Genomic DNA, 23037 nt, shown 5'->3' with positions numbered 1-23037 from the left:
TAAGAAAGCCAAACTCATAGAAACAGAGAGTAGAAGGGTGGTTGACAGGGGCTGTGGGTGGGAAAACGGGAGATGCTGGCAAAGGGTTCAAACTTCCGTCATAAGATGAATAAGCTCTGAGGATCTAGTGCACAGCGTTACAACACTGTATGATACACTTAAAAGTTGTTAAGAGACTAGATCTTAAATGTTCTCACCACAAAAAAGCAACGGTAAGTATGTGACGGATGGAGGTGTGAGCTGGCAGACGGCGGTGATCATTTTGCGATATGCATCAGATCAAGACACTGTACACCTTAAACCTACACAATGTTATATGTCAGTAATAGCTCAATAAAGCTGGGCAAAAAGGTTCAAATAGCCCCCTCCCCAATTAAATAAATCAAAATAAAGCCTAAATAAATTCATAACACTGGAAGAAATGGACACAGACACTCCAAATCAAGTTGGGAGGCCTGCTAGACCAGACATATTATAATAATTTCAAAATTTCAACTAGTTAATAATTCCCATGAAATTTAATCTCTACCGGAGCAGTGGAAAAAACAACTTGAATGAGCAAAGCCATGCTACCAAAGCCAGATAAAGGTCGCAGAGAAGAGAAACAGAGAACCCCACGATAAACACTCACATGGTTCCAAATAAACGTGTATTGAAACACAAATCACATCCAGCAGGAGAGAAACAACGAGTCCTCGGCAGAGTAATCATGCCCCGAGGTGCCCCTGATCCTGACACCCACCCCCCACCCCCGGAATCCGCCTTTAGAAGGAACTGCTTCTGCCCTTCCAGCCCCTCACATCCCAGGGACCTGCAGTGGCTCCAGCCTCAGGACTCCTGGGATGGACGCTCATCCTCCAGGGCTCGCCTGACTGCCGTCCTCCAAAGAGCCTAGACCCCAATGCCTGCAGGCGCTCCTCCCAGGGCTCCTGAGCCCCCCAGTCTCCCCCCAAAGCTGGCCTAAGCCCTAGTTTTATAGTCTGTTTATGGTACAACCCCTCAGGGTGTGAAAAGTAGGACTGCTAGAATCTGTGGCCACAGGGGATCAGCCCAGGGTCTCCAGAACCAAGCTGACAATCAGATTCTCCCTGTGGTGATGGTGACACCGGGCCCCCAGCCTGGTGACAGCCACACCACACCGAAGGGGCATGCACCTCACTCCGTCCCAAAAGAGAAGCCCCGAGGGCCTTGAGCAAGGGCAGGATAAAGGCCTGCACTGAGGTCATCACTTTGAGGGACACGGAGAAGCCAGCAGCAGGACTGACTTTGCAACGACGGCGGGTGGCTGTCTATCTCACACCCTCCTTTAAGGACCGAGCGAGTCACAGGTGCCTCAGGACGAGGGCTGATAAAAGCCGATGAGCCTCGCATTCTGCGAGGCTCGGTGCAGAGTGAAACTCCCTCGGCCCACCCCAGGCGCGGCAGTGGCCCCTGCCGCCCTGCAGACGCGCCTGTGTCGTGCTCACCGTCCGCTCTGGCGTAGATGGCCACGGCCCCATTGACCAGGCCGGCGTACAGGCTCTGCGGCGTGCAGGCCAAGCTCATGACCGTGGATTTCTCGGGAGTGAAGAAGTGCTGGAGCCGCACCTTCTTGGAGCCTTGGCTGCTTTTATAAATGGAAATGCTGGAAAAGAGAAATGTCAGCTCATGGGTACGTTTGCTCACAAGAAGTGCAAGCCTGCCGAGCAGAAGCACGTGCGACCTTCCTGTCCATCCCCCGCATCCCGCCACTCCTTCCAGAAACATCCCACTTGGCCGTGTTGTAAAGACTGCTACCACTCTGATCCCCCTCTTTTTTCTTTTAAAAGAGAAGTTCTGCGTTATTAAACAAACAAACACCTTAGTTCTTCCTGTAGATCTAGGAACTTCACATCAGGAAAATCATCGTAACTCTCCTTTATACTCTGACCATGTTCCGTGTGAGAATAACACAGAACAAGGCTCTGTCTCATTGCAAAGTGTAAGAGTGACGTGCACGTTAAAGCATGAACAAGAATGAAGCGTGTGCAAGGCAAAGGGCAGGAAGAACTAGAACTTTCCCCGCAAGGAGCTGCTGCCCCCCTGGGTTTCCTCGGGTGACTTCCTCAGTCACTGGCTCCTTCCAAGTCCTGGACCCAACAGTCTCCACCCGCGTCCCAAGAGAGGGGGGTCAGGGAGGGGCCGGCGGACTCCGCCGCCTCGCGGCTGGCAAAGCCGAGGGGCCCGTGTGCGACGCTCACCTCCCCTCCTCCGTCCCCAGGCAGACGGTGGGGATGCCCAGCACTCGGCCCCCCGTGCTCTCGGGCTCCCGGGGCCTGTCCTCTGCGGGCACGTACACCATGCACAGGACGCGGGACTCCACGTTGAAGCACTCGATGACCTTGGGGCTGGAGTTTTGAAAGGAGACGATGGCTATCTGACCCATCTGACTGGTGCAGCTTCCGATCTGGGGGGTTCGGGAGGGAAGAAGTGGGCTGCAAGGGGCTCCACAGCACGTGCACGGCTGACACCCCACAGCCACGGCAAGATCCGGCTCCCACGTGGGAGCCAGCTGGCCGATGAGGACCAAATAACCTTTAAACAGTCTGCTCACAGAGCCCCGCTCCCTCTGCAACATGTTTAATTAGGTCATCTTTTTCTTTTAATTTTAATAACAAGAACACAGTTTTGTTTTTGTAAAAGTCACATTTATATCCTTTAAAAACCACACACCTAGCACCACAGGATGGTAAAGGCCTATCCATGCACAATTCAAAGTCTGAAAAGGCAGGCTGGGATCAATTTTAAACCAGGCCTTGCCTGAAAAACAAGGGCTTAAAAAGAGACAAAATGGGGTGAGAATGGATCTCAAAGTGGGTCCCCAGCATTTAACACATCAGGGAGTGTTGCTGTTTTCTAGAACTTGTACTACTGCTGCCATGATATTTATGAGCCCCCCGTTTGCTGGATCACTTAGGAACACTCAGCAAGGTTTGCTTCCCAACTTAAACCTAAATTTGATTGTCTTTTCAGTGGGAAGGAGCCGGATCCTGTTACCAGGGAAGAGCATGCCTGGCTCTACAGGAGAACGCTCGTCTGGTTCCGGGTGGTGTGCGTTCTTCACAAATTCCTCTTCTTTGCCATCAACATTGAGGATGTCGTGACCCTCTCCTTATTCTAACGGATTTTCCCCTTCTGATCAATAAGCATCCTGCCTTTCCCGGGACAATGTCAAACTGCCAAGCCCGCTCAGGCCGACAGGAAGCCGGGGTCTGACCAGGTGCAGGTCCTGAAATGGAAAAAACCTCCTCTAAAATTCAAAAACCCTGAGGGAATTCAGCCCATCCCTTCGTTCTGGGCTGAGTGCAGAGAGCTATCAGTTCATCAGGCTGTTTTCTTTCCAAAACTCAACCAGGGACTCCAGGCAGGCCAGCGCTCTGGCTGTGAGACGGGGCGGGGTGTGTGGGGAGTTATGCGGGGTCAGGACACCCGGGAGAGAGCCAGGTGGGGCTGCAAAAGGACAGAGGGCCCATCGTGGAGGAGGTCTGGCGGCTCCCCACAAGGGGGGCACCAGGAGACCTGAAAACGCACCGCACAAGCAATTCCTCTGGTTTGCACGAGCCAGCAACGTCTACTGCAAACGCAGCACCGTTCAAAGGCAGCTCTTCATTTGGAAGAAACTAATTTTAACTGCTAAGTTCCCAGCGTGCACAGCCAGCATGGTCTTGGAAGAGAAAAAACTCCATGCCATTTAACCGTCCAAACTGAAAAAATATTCCAATGCTTCTATTAGTTCATGGACTTTGGACTGAATTTAATCTGGTTAAGTTTTACAGGAAAAAGAAAAGAGAGAAATGTTTTAATGCCTTAGAACTCGACACCTTTTCCGAAAGTGATCAGCCCCCTTTCCTGTTTGTGACCCCCATGTTTATAGACACAAGTTGGGACACACCAGCCACAACGAGCTATCGGACCACTCAAATCTGTCATTTCTCATCTCATTAGCTGTGGATATGGATTCTTCGTGAACTTGCATTAAAAACAAACAAAAGGGGCTTCCCTGGTGGCGCAGTGGTTGAGAGTCCGCCTGCCGATGCAGGGGACACGGGTTCGTGCCCCGGTCCGGGAAGATCCCACATGCCGCGGAGCGGCCGGGCCCATGAGCCACGGCCGCTGAGCCTGCGCGTCCGGAGCCTGTGCTCCACAACGGGAGAGGCCGCAGCAGTGAGAGGCCCGCGTACCGCAAAAAAACAAACAAACAAAAAACAAACAAAAGCATCTTACCCACAGGAAACCATGAGCCGTGGAAAACGAGTCTGGCTGATTCTCATTATTTAGGTAAGGCTCAGGATTATAAACGGCACATTCGATCTAAAGGGGAGAAAGAAATCAAAGGCCCGAATTTCAAATGGGACTCAGAGGAGGCCAGAGGCCACGTCTCACAGGGATGACAGCGTTCTGACATAAACCACGGCAACTCCAAAGGCTAAGAGAGGGGAAGATCGATGTATGAGTCTCAGAAATTTGCTTTTTAGAAGCAACACCTAAGTGTGCCCCGGGCAGCTGCAGCTCTGGGTTGAGGCCACACCAACAGGGCCCTTGCCTCTCCTGGCGAGCAGGTTCTGCCAGCGGGAATGGTCCCCATCGGCTGAGGGAGCTCCAGGGAAGCCCGGGTTCCAGGACTGAGTGTCGGCCAGGGACCAAAGTGAGAAAGACACACCCACAGGCCTCCGCAGTCTGTGTGGACACCGGCCGCAGCGCTTGAGTCCACTGTACAGCGACACTGACGAAACGCCACCCCAGACGGGGTCTGCTTCAGCCAAGAGCGGGCACCATGCTTCGGGCCACCGGGAGGTCTCCAATTATGACCACGTGGAAGCCGAGCCGCCCAGCGACGGGCGCAGAGCTGCCAGACCTGAGCCGCGGGACCTGATCGCGGGGCCTCGGAGGAAGGCCCAGCACCGGCTCCGGATAAGCAGCCTCTGGCTTCAGACCACCGCCCTCCTAAATGACTGCTACACAAACGGGCCCTGGAGGGGCCACGCCCAAGGCTGCCCGGCGCCCCTTCCTGGTAACCGCCCGCTGCGTCACCTTGAACTCCTGCTGCTTGGCCACCGTCACAGGCATGTGTCCCACGAGGAGGGGGTGCCTCTCCTTCTTGATCTGATTCCCGTCGTCCTCCACGTAGAACCAGCCCAGGTGGTTCTCTTCCTCTGTGCCCGCGCCGGGGGAAGGGAACAGAGGTGGGCAAGAAGCACAGGCCCGGGGGCAGGGGGAGAGTCTGGCCCCTACTTTGGGTAAGACTGGAGAACTGAGGGTTTTCCTTCTGGAAAACAGCACAGCCTCTTCTCACGGGGGAGGCTGCAGACTTGTGGCTTTATGAGGTAAGCGCTCTGCCCCGAGTCTAATGGACGCCCACCGCCCCGTTCCCACCTTGTGGACCAGCCATCCGCTGGGGGCGGGGGCACTGCGAACCATCAAAGCGCAAACCACCTGGGTCTGGTCTGTTTTCCTCTGTCCCTTTTTCAAACTAGCTGAGATGTTTAGATTCAAACACCAGGGACTGAGTGAGAAGTTTTCTAACATGGCACAAAACCATGGGATAAAAAAGTACGACGAAATGAAGAAATGTTTTACTACAAAGCAAGTCATCCATCTCAGCTTTGAAAACATGACGCATCTGAAGATAAACGGGAGCTTATCCTCAGAGCCTATCCGTGTCCTTGTTCACGGGGTCACCCCGAAGCTGGCCTGATAAACCACTGAGTCATTCAGGGAGGGAGGGAGCCCTGTTCCGAGGATCACAGGCCATCCCGGATGGCCTTCCTGCCACCAGCCTCAGATCACGGGGCCTATTTCTCTTCCGTATTATGTTTTCAGTCAACATTTCGGATTGTTTTGCACCTGAATGAGAGTTTTACACACACATGGACGCAGGACATCCCCGTGTCCTGAGTAACAGACCTGTGTGTGTGTAAATAACATCCAGGTACCTTATCCCACCCACCCATCTATCTAAATGTTTGCTACACAGATCAAAAGAAGGCAAGGCTAAAGGGACGTAGGGACAAGAAAATAATCAGAGTCACTCCCATCTCTGATAGAACCACAGGACTTATTTTTCGTGCTTAGAGGGTCTTCAGGGACAATTCGGTCCACTCCTGTGTTTTATTTCACAGGTGAGGGGTGAGGAAACAGGCTGAGACGAGCCATCACTTTCTCATCCTGTGGGCCAGACCCGGGACTGGGTCCTGCCTCACAGGCCACAGACTCAGAGGACTTTCACTTGTGTTGAACCATCTCAACTCATATTAATGTTTTGTTATAATAAAAGTGAGGTTTTTTCCCCTACAACCCTTAAATTATAACACAAACGTCTTAAAAATCGCTGCACTAGGGTTGATTTTTCCCACGTGGAAACATTCTTTCAGGTGAATGGATGAACCTGTTGTAAAGTTTACTTCTCAGCCGTGACCTCATCCTCTTGGGCGTGCATTTCTTCACAGAAGAGGAACGGACATTGTGTCTGGTTCGAACATGCCTCATTTAGCTGAGATCAACCGGCTCTTACCGAGGGCGAGCTTGGCCATCTGCAGGTTGTTGATCCAGGACTCCTTGATGGCGGCGGTGAAGGTATTGAACACAGCAGTGAAGAAAGTCGGCCGGCCGGACCTGCCGGGGAGAAGAAAAGACAATGCACTCCACGCAGTGGGCTCCATCGTGTGAAACCCAATCACGGGGCATGCCCCTCAGATACAATCCCCAAACCGCGAAGACATGCACGTCATGACAAAGGGCCCTGTTCTCGGTGCTGGCCCGGAGGCTCCCTTCCGACGTTTACTGACTTGTCCTGTTTCCCCGGGAGCTGTAACTGGATCCGACAGCAGTCGGCCGCTCTGATCTCCTCTTCCTTCTTCAGAATAAGCCTCTGTAAACCCGAGGTCCAGTCGTGGGCTACTGACTGGTTCAAATTCTAGGAAGGAGATGCAGAAGCACACGTAAAGATGTTAGTAAGACGGGACCACCCCGAGGGAGAGAAAAAAAGTGATGCCGAAACATGAAAAACCCAGGGAGACCAGTAACATTCATCTGATCAGGAAGAAAGCACCTTTGGGAGGCGGGTCATGTGGTGCTGGGACATTCCTAAGAGAACTGACGCTCAAGTCAGCCTCCGGATGAACAGAAGTTACACCAAAAGCGCTTCACCTTCCCCGAAATAGGAGAAAATACACGATCAGATGGATTCTTAAAGTAACATCAGTTCTTGCTTTTGATAGAACCGGGAGGTGGGATCACACGCTGACAATGACTTAAAAATTAAAAGAGAATTTTAAGCCAAGTGGCTTCGACTGTCACCTGATAGTTTCCTTTGAGGTTTCCAACCAGTTGAGTGATTTGACCGATGACATTTAAGTCATGCACCAAGTTTTGTAAATCTTGATACAGCTGCCCCGGCCCCATGTAAACTCTGTCTGCAAAACAAGACAACAAAAAGAGCACAAATCTCAGGCGTGTTCACGCCGGGGCTTGAGGAAGGAGACACAAGAAGGGAGTCTAGTTCATCCAGATTTTTCTAAAAGTGAACGTTTTCAAGTAAGTAGATGCTTTTCCCTTTCCGACCTTTCATTTTGACATAATTTTAGACTTTACAGAAAAGCTGCAACAGCACAGAGCTCCCTGCACCAGGTCTTGGATGTTAACCTTGTAGAACCACAGAAGCGTCGTGCAAAGCAGGAATTCCCATTGCTGTAGCAACACCAACCGGCGCGGGCTCTACTCAGACCTCACTGGCTTCCGCACGGAGGCCAGCCTCCCAGGGACACGAAGGCGGGTCCCATGACGCGTGAAACGGTCACACCTCCATGAGTCTCCTCCAGTCTGCAAGGTCAGTGCCTCAGGCCATCTCTCCCTCATGACCTTGACATTTTTGAAGGACGCTGGTGAATTAGTCCATCGGATGTGTCACAATTTGTATTTTTAAAGCACCGTTGATGTAATCACCATTAGGAAAAGGTCCCTGGTCTCTAGAAATGACCTTTAATCGCAACCAAAGTTTCAACAACCGCGCTCTTCCCAACGCCAACCTGAGCGCCCCAGTGAGCCTTCTCTAAACGCTTTTTTAAAAGGATGGAGAGGAGGCCTGCAGTGAGCCGGGTGGGTGCACAGGCTCCCAGCGCCCGCGAGAACAGCACCCACCGCTGACTCGGGCTGATCACTTAGCCAAATGACCTAAGTCTGGGGGGACATTAAGCAAACGGTTAGCACACAAAGAGTTCTGAAGCTACCGGAGGGTTTCGGGAGTGAAGTGGGTGGATGGTGAGGATGGTGACTTTCTAGTGTAACTCTTGCCTGACCAGTGGAGTCATCTGGAAGCCCTGTGTGAGCAGCCATCCCGGGGGGGACAGTGCAGAGATTTGGAGCTGATTTAGAACTCTGCCTTCTGTGTCTGTAACCAAGAGGATCATAAATGAATAGGTACCTGTAAAGCCTCTTTACTCTTTATCAGAGAGTAGGTAAAGTGCAAGGTTCACACAGAGACGGCAGAACAAGAAAGAAAAGGAAGGAAGGAAGGAAAGGGCAGATTCCTCTGTGCACCTCCTGAACGCACAGGGACGCCCTGGAGGTGGGCGGATGGTCCTCGGTGTGAAAACAAGAAGGGCTCGGGCAGCCCCAGGGCAGCCGCACTCGGACTCCTGGGTCACCAGGAGCCTCCTGCCAACCCGACACACTGGACTGATGCCGTCCACCACCCGGCAGCTGGGACCCGACAGGCCCAGCCTGTCCAAGCAGAGGGAGGGCGGGGTGGGAGCCGGGGAGGACGAGGCCCAGCGTCCAGGGTGGTCTAGAGTCACGTGTTGGAGCAGAGAGGCCGGCGGGCGCCCGGGACAGGCTCTGGAGATGGGGGAGGACGGGAAACGGGAGGTCACAGGACTGGGCCTGGTTCCTCCTTAAAGCTGCGTTCACGAGGCCCCACCAGCCCCATCCTATCTCATCAAGGATAAAACCAATGCTGCCTGAGTCACCCCATCCCCAGAGGGAGAAGAGGACTTTTCCTGGCGGGTTAGAGAATCTTCCTTATTGGGCAGAAAGAGTTTCTCTGCCTTTACCCAACGTGAAAACATCTCAAAGTTCACACATGTGGTGAGCGTCAGAGATGCTTTATGGAAGGGCACGCTGGGGACACAAACACACAAACAGCGAGTTAGATGCTAATGAACCCAGAGGACGCGCACGAAACACCACAGCATCCACTCAAGTCACACAAGACAGAACAAAGAGCCGTCGTTCTTTTCCCAAACGTTACTTTCAGTTTAGGAAAGAATCTCTTTTTCTGGCTAAATTCATATAAACAACAGATCTGCAAATCAAGATTTTTGTTGGGTGGACTTCCTACCATCTGGTCACAATGCCCAGCACCCTGGGTTTCTGGGAGCAGACGGCTTCTCACTGCGCCCGTCTCCATGGAAACCCCTGCAATTTGGCTTGAAAATTCAGGGTTTGAAAGCTAAGTGGAGTCCATGTGGCCAAAGAAACAGCAACACTGCCCAGAGACTCCCCGTGGTGCGGACTCAGGCCCCGGCGGGTATGGACCGGCTGCAGCTCTGAGGCCGAGGCCCCTGCGTCACACCAGCCACCTGGGTGGTGGAAGAGTCCGGGCCCGGGGGTCTCCAGGCAGGAGGCGCGGCAAGGAGGAGTAAACGGGGTACAGAGACACTGCAGACGGAATCCAACCCAGAGACAGTGGGTGGTTCTGGGGTGGCGAGAGGGATGCAGGGTGGGGGCTGAGTAAACACCCCACTGAACGAGAGAGGCAGACCTGCCCCACCCAGCAGTCAGCAGGCCTCGGGACAAGTTCTCCTTTCCAGAACTTTCCCTTCATTCAGAAAAGTTTGATATCTTACAAATCAAGGACTTTTTTTTTACCGAGGAAGAACGGACTGTTAAATATTACACATCTTCGGGTCACAGTCTGGCGACCGGATACGCACATTTCTGTGGGAGCCTCTCTCCCACCCTCCCGCCTGGACCGTGCGATGGCCTCTGCCCGGCAGGCCAGCCCCCGCCGAGCACCCTGTCCCTCTCGGGCAGCTGCTTCCACACAGGGAACACACTTCTCTTCTTCCTCTGATGGCGAGGCTGGTGCCTACAAAGGAGCCCGGGTCTAACAGGGAACTTTCCCTCCTTTTCCTTCCAGAATGGAGTCGACCCAAAGTCGCATCTGCGGCTGAAAGAAGGCTTGACGCCCTGCAGCGTGAGCATCAGCTCCGGCCCTGGACCCTCGGTCCAGGGCCCCTCCGTCTGCCTCAGAGCTGGCCTCACGTGCAAGATTACAGCCAACCTCATGCGGGTTTCACTTCTGTTTGTATCATGAAGAGCACCTCCTCCCTGCCCCTGAGCACTTGCTTCTTGTTTATTCTTCACACTTTGTTTTCAGCTGGGCTCACTTCTCCGGTCTTCGGTTTTATCTGCCCTTCTCCCACCCCGGCCTCTGCACTTGACTGTGGAGACCCTCCCTGCGTCCCCAGAGGGGCTCCGTCCCCCGCATCCCCTGCCCAGATGCTGCTCCCTGGAGTGTAAGGATGCTTAGGGCTCTTCCGGCTTTTTTGTTTTTTTTTTTAATTTTTTTTTTTTTGAATGTGGATCACTTTTAAAGTCTTTATTGAATTTGTTGCAATGCTGCTTCTGTTTTATGTTTTGGTTTTTTGGCCGAGGAGGCATGTGGGATCTTAGCTCCTGGACTGGGGATCGAACCCGCTCCCCCGGAATTGGAAGGTGAAGTCTCAACCACTGGACCGCCAGGAAAGTCCCTGATAGACCCATTCTAGATGAATTGCAATTAATATCCTTCCTTTACTGGCGATAGAAAATATGACCCAAACTCATGACTTAAGCAAGGGGGAGAGGTGGTGGTGGATTTAATGGCTCAGATAACTAAAAAGGCCAGTAGCAGAGCTACAGGCGCAGCTTGATCCCATCAGAACCCAATTTCTCTCTGCTCGTCTCTTGACTCCACTTTTTCCATATTAGTTCCATTCTTGGAGAAGTCCTGACCTCACAATGGCAAAATGGCTGCCAGAGGTCCAGTCCATAGCCTTGTGGGTTCAAAACCAGAAGAAAGAATTCTCCCTTCCTGTACGAGTTCTGGGAATCACTCTAATTGCATTAATTTGGAAAATGTGCCTGTCCTGAACCAACCTTTGAGACCAGGGGTATTTAATATGCTGATTGACCGGGCTGTGAAGTCTTGGACAGGGACCTGTATACCCCGAGAGTAAGGGAGATGGGTCCCCAAAAGTGAATCTGAGTGCTGTTTACTCAAAGAAGGGGAATGGAAGCCAAGGGCAGAGGCCACAAACAACAAATCCTCACTATTAATACACACCCAGAATAAGAGGATGTGTTGCCCAGGGCCAGGAGGACCCTTGGATGGAAGGTTGTGGAGGTCAGTCACCGGGAGCCACTTACTATGTGCAGCGGCCACTTGACCAGAGCTCTGGGTCTGCCTCGCTTGATCCAGAGTCCACTGCACAGGTAAAGGCCACACCCTGCAGGTATGTGATGCAGGTGTAAGGGTGGGGGTGGGGGAAGCAGAGATTTGGGTCCTTCTTCTTTCTCCAGGATCCCGTTTACGGATCATAGTGCCTCTCACTTGGTGCGCTGTGTTGAACAATGTCTCCCAAAACGCATATCCACCTGGAACCTCAGAATGTGATCTTATTTGGAAATAGGGTCTCTCCATATGTAATTAATTAAAATGAAGTCGTACTAGATTAGGGGTACCCTAGATCCAGTATGACTGGTATCCTTATAAGAAGAGGAGAGGACACACAGACACAGAGAAGAAAAGCCAAACAATGATGGAAGCAGACTGGAGTGATGCATCTACCAGCCAAGGAACGCCCAGGGTTGCCGGCAGCCGTCAGAAATGAACACGGGAAGATTCTTCCCTAGAGCCTTTGGAAAGAACACGACCCCGCTGACACCTCACCAGGGAAGCCTCCAGCTTACTTTTAATCATGGCAGTAGCCCCCTCCCTCATTCCTGAGCTGCTGTACCCACTGCCCCGGCTTCCCCCTTCACAGCCAGATAGCAGGGATCCGGGCACCTGTGTTAGATTTCAGCCTACAGGGGACACGCAGTAAATGCTTCAGGATGGGAAGTGACACTGTCAGGCTGGCCTTCCATTCTCTCTGCAAAGTTCCTGATGGCAAACAAGGGCCCCATTTCCAAACAGGGGCGCCTGGCTCCCTAGAACTGCCACCTTTTCCCCTGCAGGCTGCCGGCAGGGGCGGGGGGCACAGGGCAGACCACCGCCGACATGCACGTCAGCGCCATGTCCACCACGGCTCTCCCTGGCCTGCGTCCCTGCCCCACGACAGGAAAGCTCCACAGCTGGACGCTGGTCCAGCCGCCCAGCGCCCCAGAGCCCAGGCCGGTCCTGTGCCCCTACAGTGTGTCTCACTGTGCGACAAAGAGGCCCAGCTACGCGTCTGGCTTTTACTGCCCATTTTAAGGATTAAGTAACCAAGTGGAGAGCAATGGGCGCGATTTTTACAAGACGACATGTATCAGTATTTACACATGAAAAAGTGCTTCCCTTTAAACCAGATCTAGCTGCTTCTCTCCTGTTGAAATGTCTCAGGAACCTCTCCTTGGGAAGCGTTTGCTGCTGGGTGGTGAAGGTTTCTCATTCTTGTGTATGTGACTCTCCGAGGGTCCGGCAGCTCATCCCCCCAAGGCCCCTGCAGAGCCGGCACTGTGGCCACGGCCCCTCACACCCTCCACGGAGCCCACCTGGCACAATTCCTTGCAAACTGGGGGCGCTTTAGGGCCCACTTGTGGGAACTAAATGAAGAAAACACTCTACAGCGTCACCTTATTTCTAGCAAAAGGGAAATTTTCTCATAAACCCACCTCCTGAGAAAGCGTGGAGCAGGGTAAAAATAAGACGCTATTAGCACAGAATTTTGCAAAGTCAGTTCCGGGGGCTGGAAGCTTAAACCAACCCAGGGAGCCCAGCTTGCAGGGCCCTGCACTAGAGGGAAACGTTTAAGGCCATCACGTGTCACAACTCAAGGACACGGAGGGTGCAAAGCAAAGGCACGCAGCAGGGGCCACGCTGTCTCCGCCGCTGAGTAGCAGACCCAGTCTTGCAGCACTGAGCTTCAGAACAGAGTCGTTCAAACGGCAGAACAGTCACATGAATATCAACGAGGAACAGGACTTCTAACTTAGCTGACGGGGCTTGAGTCCCGTCTTCCAGCACATTCAGAATTAGCAAACTTTAGTTTGTCAAAAACCATTTTTTTTTTAATCTAGAAGGCATTTTGAAAACCATCTACTCCACACTCCCCTTTCACAGCTCAGAGCTAAAACTTAAACCCACTTTAAGGATGAGGAAGCTACAGAGGCATGCACTAAACCAGGATCCCAGGCAAACATCTGCGCCCACGGCGCTGACTGCGTCTCTGCCAGCATCGCCCCTGATCTCCAGACTCAGTACCCAGAGCATCCTGTCCCCCGCCCGCCCCCCGCACTGTCTGTCCACTTGGCACCTCGACTGGTAACACCCTGCACGTAACACTGGTGAATTGTGTTCATCTGTATCATTTTTTTTTGGATTCCACATATAAGTGATATCATATGATGTTTGTCTTTCTCTGACTTACTTCACTCAGTATGACAAATCTCTAGGTCAACCAGAGGGAAAGAATCGGGGGGGGAAGGATAGTTAGGGAGTCTGGGATTGACATGTACACACTGCTATATTTAAAATAGATAACCAACAAGGACTTACTGTGTAGCACAGGGAACTATACTCAGTATTTTGTAATAACCTATAAGGTTAAATGTTACAGGGAAAAGAACTTGAAAAAGAATAGATATATGTATATATATAACTATATCACTTTGCTGTACACCTGAGACTAACACATTAGATTGTTAATCAACTATACTCCAAAATAAAATAAAAAGTTAAGAAGCAACATGTATCTAGGACTATTAAAAGAGTTTTGGACAACGTGAACACCAGCATGGGCAGCGGCTCTGCAAAGCGCCCTTCCCAGGACAGCTGGACCGAGAACATGTCCTCCCCGGGAGTCTCCCCACCTGGATACCTGCACCAAGACACCAGCCAGTCAAACTCCCACTGTCACAATCTGCTGATGACACAGACCTGTTAAGGGACGAATGGGCACCTTAATTCTTTCTCCTCAAGAAGCCAGCATTGCCTAAACATTAACAATCCCCTTCACTCTGCTCTCCTTTATTCCAGGAGACAGATATTCTACTGCGTTATCAGCAACTGTTTTGTTATCCTTCTCTGACCTTAGCCTTTGTTCTCCTGGCATCCGACCACACATGTAATGGAAACCATAAGAGTAAGAGGATCCTTGGATGGAGATGGATCCAGGGTTCCCGATTCTACAGCAACTTCTCAGGTCTTGAGGTCTATCTGGGGACCACTCAGTGGTCTTGGTCCTGCCTTTAAGGACTTAGCAGTATCACCAGTTGTAAAGCCAGAGTGAGCAGCTAGATAACCTGGAAGCAAAGTTCTCCTTAAACTCAGAATGAAGAAAAAGATGTACTCTACAGAGTGACATTTTCTTTTGACAGACAATGAGGATTACGTATCTGCATTTGCCACAGCTGGCAGGAACTCGAGATAACATCTAGGGCCATAGCTGACAGGAGCTTGAGATAACATCTAGGGCCATAGCTGACAGGAGCTCGAGACAACATCTAGGGCCACAGCTGACAGGAGCTCGAGATAACATCTAGGGCCATAGCTGACAGGAGCTCGAGATAACATGTAGGGCCACAGCTGACAGGAGCTCGAGATAACATCTAGGGCCAGAGCTGACAGGAGCTCAAGATAACATCTAGGGCCATAGCTGACAGGAGCTCGAGATAACATCTAGGGCCATAGCTGACAGGAGCTCGAGATAACATCTAGGGCCATAGCTGACAGGAGCTCGAGATAACATCTAGGGCCATAGCTGACTGGAGCTTGAGAAGATAACATCTAGGGCCATAGCTGACAGGAGCTCGAGATAACATCTAGGGCCATAGCTGACAGGAGCTCGAGATAACATCTAGGGCCAGAGCTGACAGGAGCTCCAGATAACATGTAGGGCCATAGCTGACAGGAGCTCGAGATAACGTCTAGGGCTCAAATGCAGCAGGAAACAGTCCAGGTTCTTTCTCGCGTGTAATATTTTACAAATTAAGTCATCCTGCTTTCTGCTTTTTAATACTGCTGACGTGAATCTTATTCTAAGTTGGCTCAGTACGAACCATAAATTAGAAGTTGAACGTGAGAACACAGCGTTCCCTGTAACACAGCATCTACTTCATGGATCGAAGGCATCCTTGGAGATCTGAACACAATGAGGCAATCTTGATCACAAACCCACCTTGGGATTGCTTCCATTGTAATACACACAAAGGCATTATTTTTGTTCACAAAACCAAGACATAAATAGGATTTGCTATACTTCCAAGTAATTTAAACGGATTTTTAAGAACATTTAACACACAAAATCTTCACGTTGCTCTCACTAAGTAAAATTTTAATCAATCAAGTCAACTGGGAGACCGCCTCCCCCTCCCGCCCTTTCCCACTCTGTCCCCCTCCCGAAACCACTCCTCAGCTGCTCCCTCCTCACAAAAGTTTGGTATTTCGATTGTTAGTTGAGACGGTATGCACGTTATTTAAACAGGAGCACGATTTTTTCATCAGCAATTCAGGAGTTTAGGAGCACAGGCTCAAGCAACTAGCAGACCACCAAACCACAAGGCTGTTCACATCAGGCGCAGAAGAACAAACAATAAAAGAGACGCCCTATCAGATGGGACCCAACAGTCACCGCGACCTGTTCCTGTAAACCCAAATGAACGTGCATGTTCGCTCAGAAAAGCTGCATCTTTCAAAAGCAGCCTCCTTCCGACCGTGTCAGAAACAACACAGTCTAAAAGGTTATTGAACACACTTTTTGTTTTTTTTTGTTTTTGGCGGTACGCGGGCCTCTCACTGTCGTGGCCTCTCGCGTCGCGGAGCACAGGCTCCGGACGCGCAGGCTCAGCGGCCATGGCTCACGGGCCCAGCCGCTCCACGGCACGTGGGATCTTCCCGGACCGGGGCACGAACCCGCGTCCCCTGCATCGGCAGGCGGACTCACAACCACTGCGCCACCAGGGAAGCCTTGACACACTTATTTTTAGAATTATAAATGTAAATATAAAGGCTCATTTTATATATAAAACAATTTATGGAAAGTTCCCATTCACTGTACCCTAGGTGCTCCACAATTCAGAGGCCAAGGCCAGTGAGTGAGTAAAATTTAGCCAGGCTTTACTCGGATAAAAACAAAGCAAAACAAAAAGAAAACAGAAGAAGAAAGTAATGATTATGACACCAAGTTCAAAATCTAGAATCTTCAGACCGTTTAGTAACAATAACTGTATTATAAGACTATTGGGCGAGTGCCGGGACCCTCTTCCCCCGATTCTCTGTGAAAGGCACAGGCGGGCACCACCTCCGTGGAGACGGAAGGGGAAGGGGTGGCAGAGCTGAGACCACCACCCAGGCCCACGCTCTCTGGGACCTTCTCTGCATCCACTCAACGCACCCTCCGGAGAGAGCATGGCCCCTGCCGCAGCTGCTGGCGGGAAGCTCAGGACAGGACGTGAACCAGGAAGATGGAATGCATTCCAAGGGCAGGGCCCCCACCCCCAGACCCCGACGGGGACAGGCTCAGAGAGGAGCCTCCCGGCTGGCACATGTGTCCACGTGCGCCAGCCAATGTTAATAAGCACAGGCTCTAGGACCGTGTCACCCGACAGATTTACCGTCTTAACCAGGTCTCCTGACACGGTGAGGGGCTGAGGACCAAGCAGGTTACATCAGAGCCCTGGCGGCCCCAGACCTGCAAGCGCGTCCGAGACGCATCACTCACTTGGCTTGGTGCCGGCCACCACTGCCAGGCTCTCGGGCGTGGGCACCACGGGACCCCTGCCATTCTCCCCCGCGCCCTCGCTGCCGCCGTATTCTATCACTTCCACGTGCCCGAGAGGGACGCTCCACTTCAACAAATACCTCTGGCCGGTCGATGTCAGGGCACCGCTGTCATGGGAGGTGCTGCAAGGGGCAGAAACCCTCGTGTCAGGCACAGCCAAGAAATCAGTCACGGGACGCCTCATCCCTTGGAGACTCAAGAGAGATGCCTCTGAACTGTGGGCTTGGGTGCTTCTGGCGTTCTCACCAGGACTGACCACGCGGTTCCACAGTGGGTTTTCACAGAGTATAAATATACCCAATTTTTTTTCTTTTTTTTTTTTTTCTTTTTTTTTGTGGTACGTGGGCCTCTCACTGTTGTGGCCTCTCCCGTTGCGGAGCACAGGCTCCGGACGCGCAGGCTCAGCGGCCATGGCTCACGGGCCCAGCTGCTCTGCGGCATGTGGGATCTTCCCGGACCGGGGCACGAACCCGTGTCCCCTGCACCGGCAGGCGGACTCTCAACCACTGCGCCACCAGGGAAGCCCAATATACCCAAATTTTATAAGAAAAACCATCAAAAACATATTTATAGAGAAGCAACTAATGAGAAAGGATTTGAACGATGATACGGACAGGAACCATAGCTGATTCAGGATGGCTAGAAACGGAGTTCGGTTCAGTTTCCAGCTCTGACATCTGCCTGATGTTTACAGAGAAAACCCACCCACGCGTCCCTCAGCTCCACCAGCAGTGAGTTGGGGACCCTCCCTGGACCCATGCAAGTCACAGGATGAGAGGCTGAGCTCTGCATACACATCTGTCCAGAGTAAAGGGGAAGCGAAGGCATCCGCTCACCGAGACACAGACCGCCTGTGACCACAGAGCTCCCCGCGGGGCCATGCATCTTACTGGACGCTGACCTACTGGGCGCTGACCTACTGGGTGCTGACCTGCCGGGCGCTGACCTACTGGGCGCTAACCTGCCGGGCGCTGACCTACCGGGCGCTGACCGTGGCGCACATGAGCACGTCATTCAGCATGAAGAGCCGGCGCTCCTTGGTTTTCACGATCTCCCCCCGGTCGTTGTAGACGGTTTCTACCACGTCGTCGGAGCGGACGAGGTAGCGACTCCCACTGCTGAGAAGCTGGACGTTCAAAGACCACCGAGAAAAAGAAGAACAATGAGAATGAAGCCTGGCAAAATACACGAGCAGACAACGTCAAGGTTTTATAGATTCTTTTTTCTCTACAGATAATCCTTATATTCCCAATCACGCTTCGTGCACGTATGGTATAGAGTTTAAAAAGTGGGTTTTTTTTAAGGAATCTACACAGTGGCAGGGATCTAACTTCCTTACGTGAGCAGTTTCTCTAGCTATGAGATGCTGACGCAGCCACGAGGGCTCCGCTGGTTTTCACCCGTCACTCAATGTGCTCTCTCTTTTTCAGTCACTCCTCGGAATACATGCTCTGATCCTCACAGACGGTCACCCCAACCTTTCTGTTACTTAGGACACTGTATCAACCGGGAATGTCTGTGGTTTTACTTTTCCCAAGGACAGCAAACTGAAGAAAACCTCCTGACTGCTCATGGTTTGCCATGTTTTACTTCTCTGGGCCAAACAAAGTACTCTTGGTTCTCCGGAAAGAGGCTTCATATTTATTAGTAAAGTGACATAGGTCATACAGAACTTATTTTAGCCGTTCAGCCCAGAAGGAAATCCGGAGTCCTTGGCCCAGACGTCCACACTGGCCGGCCAACCTCATGGGGATGAGGTTGCATCCTCACTAGCGCAACGGTAAGCAATGCGTCACCTCTGAGGGCCCTCGGACTGTCGGGGGTTCCCAGACATTCGGGTACCATAGGGAAGCAGGATTTTAAACAACATGAGCCACCTCGAGAATATCAGTGAAGGGAATTTTCTGCCTGTAAAAATTCCTGTACAAATCCTTTGGAGAATCAGGGAAAACCTAAGCTTAAAACATATGACAATAAAGTTCTTGTAGTTAAATCACTGGATGTCAGTATCCAGTAGGAAAGTACCCCTGCTGACAAAACAAAATTATTTAGCACAGCTCATATCCATTAACCTCCTCCTGTGGACTAGAGCTTCAGATAAAAACGGCAAAGCCTATGTGAAATTGGATTATGGTGGCAGGAAGATGGCTTTGTAAATATGAAGCTGAGGTACAGCTTTGCTGAGGAACTGCTTTCATGCTGTGTTCTGCGTCCCTTCTTCATGATAAATACAGCCCAGTCCACACACCGTGGACACAAGTAAGAATGCACGTGAGTATCTATGCTTCAAGTAGGACTAGGATGAAACGCTGCATTTTGAAAGTAAAATTCGGCTAAAAGAGTGGCTCTTAACCTTTTTGGGGTCCTGGGTCCATGTGAGGACCTAGTCAATCTGCGAGCCCCTTTCCTGAGAAAATGCACAGACTACGAAGGCTCTGTGCACACTGCAGCGTTCGTGACCCCGAGGCTCTCCACGGACCCTCAGTCAAGAACTCTGGGCCAAGGGACTCGCCGAGAGGTTCCAGGAGGTTAGTAATAAGTGGCTCAGGGAGCGAAGGCTCATTAGCACGAAGCAGAGCAGCCTCAGCACAGAGAGGAAAACTCTCAACCTTGTTCAGGTACCGCTCGTTTACGGCTTTTGCTATCTGTTTGATTTCGCAGCGTTGATCAGCGTCCCTCTTCCTCTCGTTTAATTTCTCCGCCAGTGTCTCGAGCTCCGTCAGCGCCATCTGGAGGGGTAGCCTGTCGGGGTGTCCTCGGGGCGTGTTCTTCAGCATGTCCTTGAGGAGGAACAAGGCAGAGGGGAGGCGGACGTGTGATGCGGGGGTGGGAGCAGCGGGCGGTCACCGCGCACCCCCGCCGACAGCATCCCGCGACTCTGGCAGCCGGAGGCTGGCCCTGGCATCCGCTGCTTCTGGGGAATAAAGTAAGCCCTGGGAAAGGGTAACAAACTCAGTGAGTCACAATTTGGCTGAACGTTCAAAGCTCCTTTTGCAAAAACAAAACTGCCTTATTAAACGGGGATGGGAATGGAAACAAGACACCATTTTCCAGGAAGGGACCCATCCCTACTGCGAGCTCGCCAGGACCTCAGAAATCTCTGCTCTCTGGTAACGGTCAGGCTGCTGTTATCAGTGTGAGCCAGACCAGTGGACCCACAGACGGCTGGAGTCCCCTTCCCGCCGGTGGGTCTGCGTCCTGAGCGCCCAGCTCTGAGCCGTTGGTTTGGGCGGAGCGTGGCGGCCCTGCAGGAGCACGGCACAGGCACCAATGGCACCACGAGCGTGGTGAGAGCCAACTCCAGGCTCTGAGTCAACTCTCGAGGGGGACGTCTACGTACCGGGTGCAGTCACCTTGCCGGCTTCGCAGAGGAGGGCGAGCCAGACCAAGGCCTCCCTGCCCGGGCCACCCGGCCCGCCCGCCCCCCGGGAGCTTCAGCAGCCCTGTCTTTTTAAGCTTCCTGCTCTCGTCGGTCTGGAAAGAACTCGCCTAACGATCGCACGTTCCCCGTCTGAATGAACAACACACACTGCTCCACGCGATGGCTTCCCTATGAGCCACGTCAAACCCTACAAGGCAAAATGAATCATCTTCACAGGCGCTCTGGTACCAGCAGCGCAGCTGGGTCGCGCCCACCCGGATCCCAGCACCATCCACAGAACCAGCGCCGCACGTGGACGGACAGCTGAGCGGAGGAAAGCGGGGTGCGCGGCGGCTGCCAGGCTGTTACTTATTGGGGTACAATACGGGAGAGAACACGGGAGTCGGGATAAAGACAAAGGCTCCTGGGGGACCACGTAGTGGAAACCGGCAGGCCCAGAAAAGCCTCGGCCACGGCCTGATCCCGAGCTCTGGGGGACGGCTATAGGGTCATCGCAACTACAGGTAACAGGCCCCGAGAGCCAAGGAGGGTCAGGTGTGGTGATAGGAGGAGAGGCAGGGGAGTGGCTGGGGGTCAGAGGCACGGGCCCCTCCACGCCGTCCCCCTTCACCGCCCCCTCGGCGCACGCGGACGCAGCAGGGCTCGGAGCTCGGCGGGAGGGAGGCGCCCCATCTTCCACCCCACTCCTCTCCAGGAACAACTCCCAGGAGCATCTTACCCGCAGAGCGGGGTCCCTGCACACGGACCTGTAGGTGTCTCTGAAGTACGGAAATACAGAAGTACAGACACCGCCCCTCTCTGACGCCGACTGCATTCTCCTGGGAACCAGCCCTGCTCTGTCTGAGCCCCCTGCCCCTGCGAACTGCCTGTGCTCAGACAGCAGGAAGGACTGAACACCTCCCCACGGGAACCGCATTCACACAAACCTGGGACCAGCCGTCTGGGTGCTATGCCGCCATCAGGCCAGGGTGAAGGCTATTTTCTGCCCTGGAGGGTCGGGGGCTGGCGCCCAGGTGGGGCGGGGGCGTGGGAGGGGACGAGCTGTACAGGAAGCTCTAAGGAACCCGGGAAGGGCCAGGCCAAGGGGCCGCATCTGTCCACGAGGACGTGTGCTTAAACCAAAACCCTGGAGTCTATCGTAACTGGATTCGGACTTTAAGAATTTTCATTTGTTTCTGCTCGGCAAACTGAAACATTTAGAGGTAAGTAAAAATAAAAATAAAAGGAAAGAGCAAACTTCTTACAAGAACCAATTTTTAAAATTTGGAACCGTGTGACGGGCGGGCCCAGCGAGGCCTCAAGGCCTTTGATGCACCCTCCCTGTCCCTGGGGATGATTTCACGGTTCATCTTTCATCACTTTTAATGACTAGGGGAGCCAACAAGTCGCCTGATTTAACTCTAGAAACAAGCTGAGTGTTCACTGAGAAACCGGAAGAGGCCACTGCAGACCCTCCTCGGAAATAACCAATTCAAACGCCCTGACGCTCATCTAAGGAGGGTGGGCCCTGAGCCCGCAAGGCGCGCGGGTCCCAGGTCTCGGGGGCCTGACAGCACATCACACGGCAGGGCAAGGCCTTCCTGATCCGACGATCCTTTATATCTGCACTCAAAGCCAGCTCTACTCTTTAGATCAACGCACGTACCTAACTGAGAATTCTTAGTCTAAAAAAACGTAGGGTCGGAGTATCTGGGAAATCTCTCTGCGCAGCTCCCGCTCTCCAAGCAGCCGGTCGGCTCCGCAGCTGACCGGCAGCTTTCTGGGCCTGCCCCTCCACTCTGGGCACACACCTGACCCCAGAGCAGGACCCTGGACATCTTGTGTCTACCTGCCTGGTGACCAGCCCACCTCCCACAGTGCACGAGCGCGTGTGGTTAATGAAAACTCACTCGGCTTTGCCCCAGTTCAGGTCCCTGGCCCGGGGCCCCTAAAGCCCTCGGAATTTCCTGAGTGATGGGGGAGGGGCATCTGGTGTTCATAACAAGTCCCTCTCACCCCCCCAGAGTCTATGCTGACGAGGGGAGTCCCGACGGGCCCAGGAGAGGAGCTCAGCACGGGTGGGGGCCAGAGGGACTGGCAGCTGCAGGCTGGGGTCTCACCGCCCCCGGCCCTGCCCTGATGTAAGCGACCTGGGAGCGGAGGCAGCTGAGAGCCTGCCATCTCCACGAGGAGATGCTGGGACACGGAGGGACGGACGACGGCAAGACGGGACCACTGGCCGAATCGCGCAGGAGGCCTCACCTGGAGCAGCAGGATGAACTGCGGGAACCTCTGGATGGGCTTCATCATCAGGCTGTACAGCGTGACGCGGTCAGGGCTGGCCTCCTGGCACTGCTGCGGGGTGACAAAGGGCCGGCACTCGCGGCTCCCGCCTGGACGCCGCCCCCGGGGGGAGCTCGCACCTGCTCCCCTCTATGGAGAGGCTGCCTCCAAACCTGCTCCAAACACCTTCTACAGCTCATACACCGCCAATGCACGCTGACGTCATTCAGGCTACAGCGAGCCCTGGCTGGTTTCTGAACTGAAAGCTTCAATGTTTTTATTTGATGTTTTAAGAGCCATTTATGAGCTAATTTCAATACTCTAAGAGTCAAACTAGTTTCTAAGATTCTGCAATCACAACGAAGGGCAGCTACAAAAAAAAAAAAAAGAAAAGAGAGGGAAAGTGAGACAAAA

The 23037-nt window shown here is 52.8% G+C and overlaps 1 protein-coding gene across 8 annotated transcripts in view; it reads right to left on the bottom strand.

Moving 5' to 3' along the window:
• Window positions 1–23037, bottom strand: part of ARHGEF10 (Rho guanine nucleotide exchange factor 10) — an 89852-nt gene that overhangs the window by 19245 nt on the left and 47570 nt on the right. For all 8 annotated transcript variants that reach the window (XM_024768059.1, XM_024768054.1, XM_024768061.1 and 5 more), the window contains 11 exons: window positions 22603–22695; window positions 19589–19759; window positions 17960–18105; window positions 16920–17101; window positions 7315–7430; window positions 6804–6931; window positions 6530–6630; window positions 5050–5171; window positions 4243–4329; window positions 2220–2425; window positions 1467–1624 (listed from right to left, as the gene is read on the bottom strand). In XM_024768059.1, the coding sequence (XP_024623827.1) occupies window positions 1467–1624; window positions 2220–2425; window positions 4243–4329; window positions 5050–5171; window positions 6530–6630; window positions 6804–6931; window positions 7315–7430; window positions 16920–17101; window positions 17960–18105; window positions 19589–19759; window positions 22603–22695 (1510 nt within the window). The remainder of the gene's footprint in view (window positions 1–1466; window positions 1625–2219; window positions 2426–4242; window positions 4330–5049; window positions 5172–6529; window positions 6631–6803; window positions 6932–7314; window positions 7431–16919; window positions 17102–17959; window positions 18106–19588; window positions 19760–22602; window positions 22696–23037) is intronic.

This window comes from Neophocaena asiaeorientalis, unplaced genomic scaffold (assembly GCF_003031525.2).
Source record: "Neophocaena asiaeorientalis asiaeorientalis breed wild unplaced genomic scaffold, Neophocaena_asiaeorientalis_V1.1 scaffold16, whole genome shotgun sequence".
Classification (NCBI taxonomy): domain Eukaryota; kingdom Metazoa; phylum Chordata; class Mammalia; order Artiodactyla; family Phocoenidae; genus Neophocaena; species Neophocaena asiaeorientalis.
This window is presented reverse-complemented; position numbering and strand designations above follow the sequence as displayed.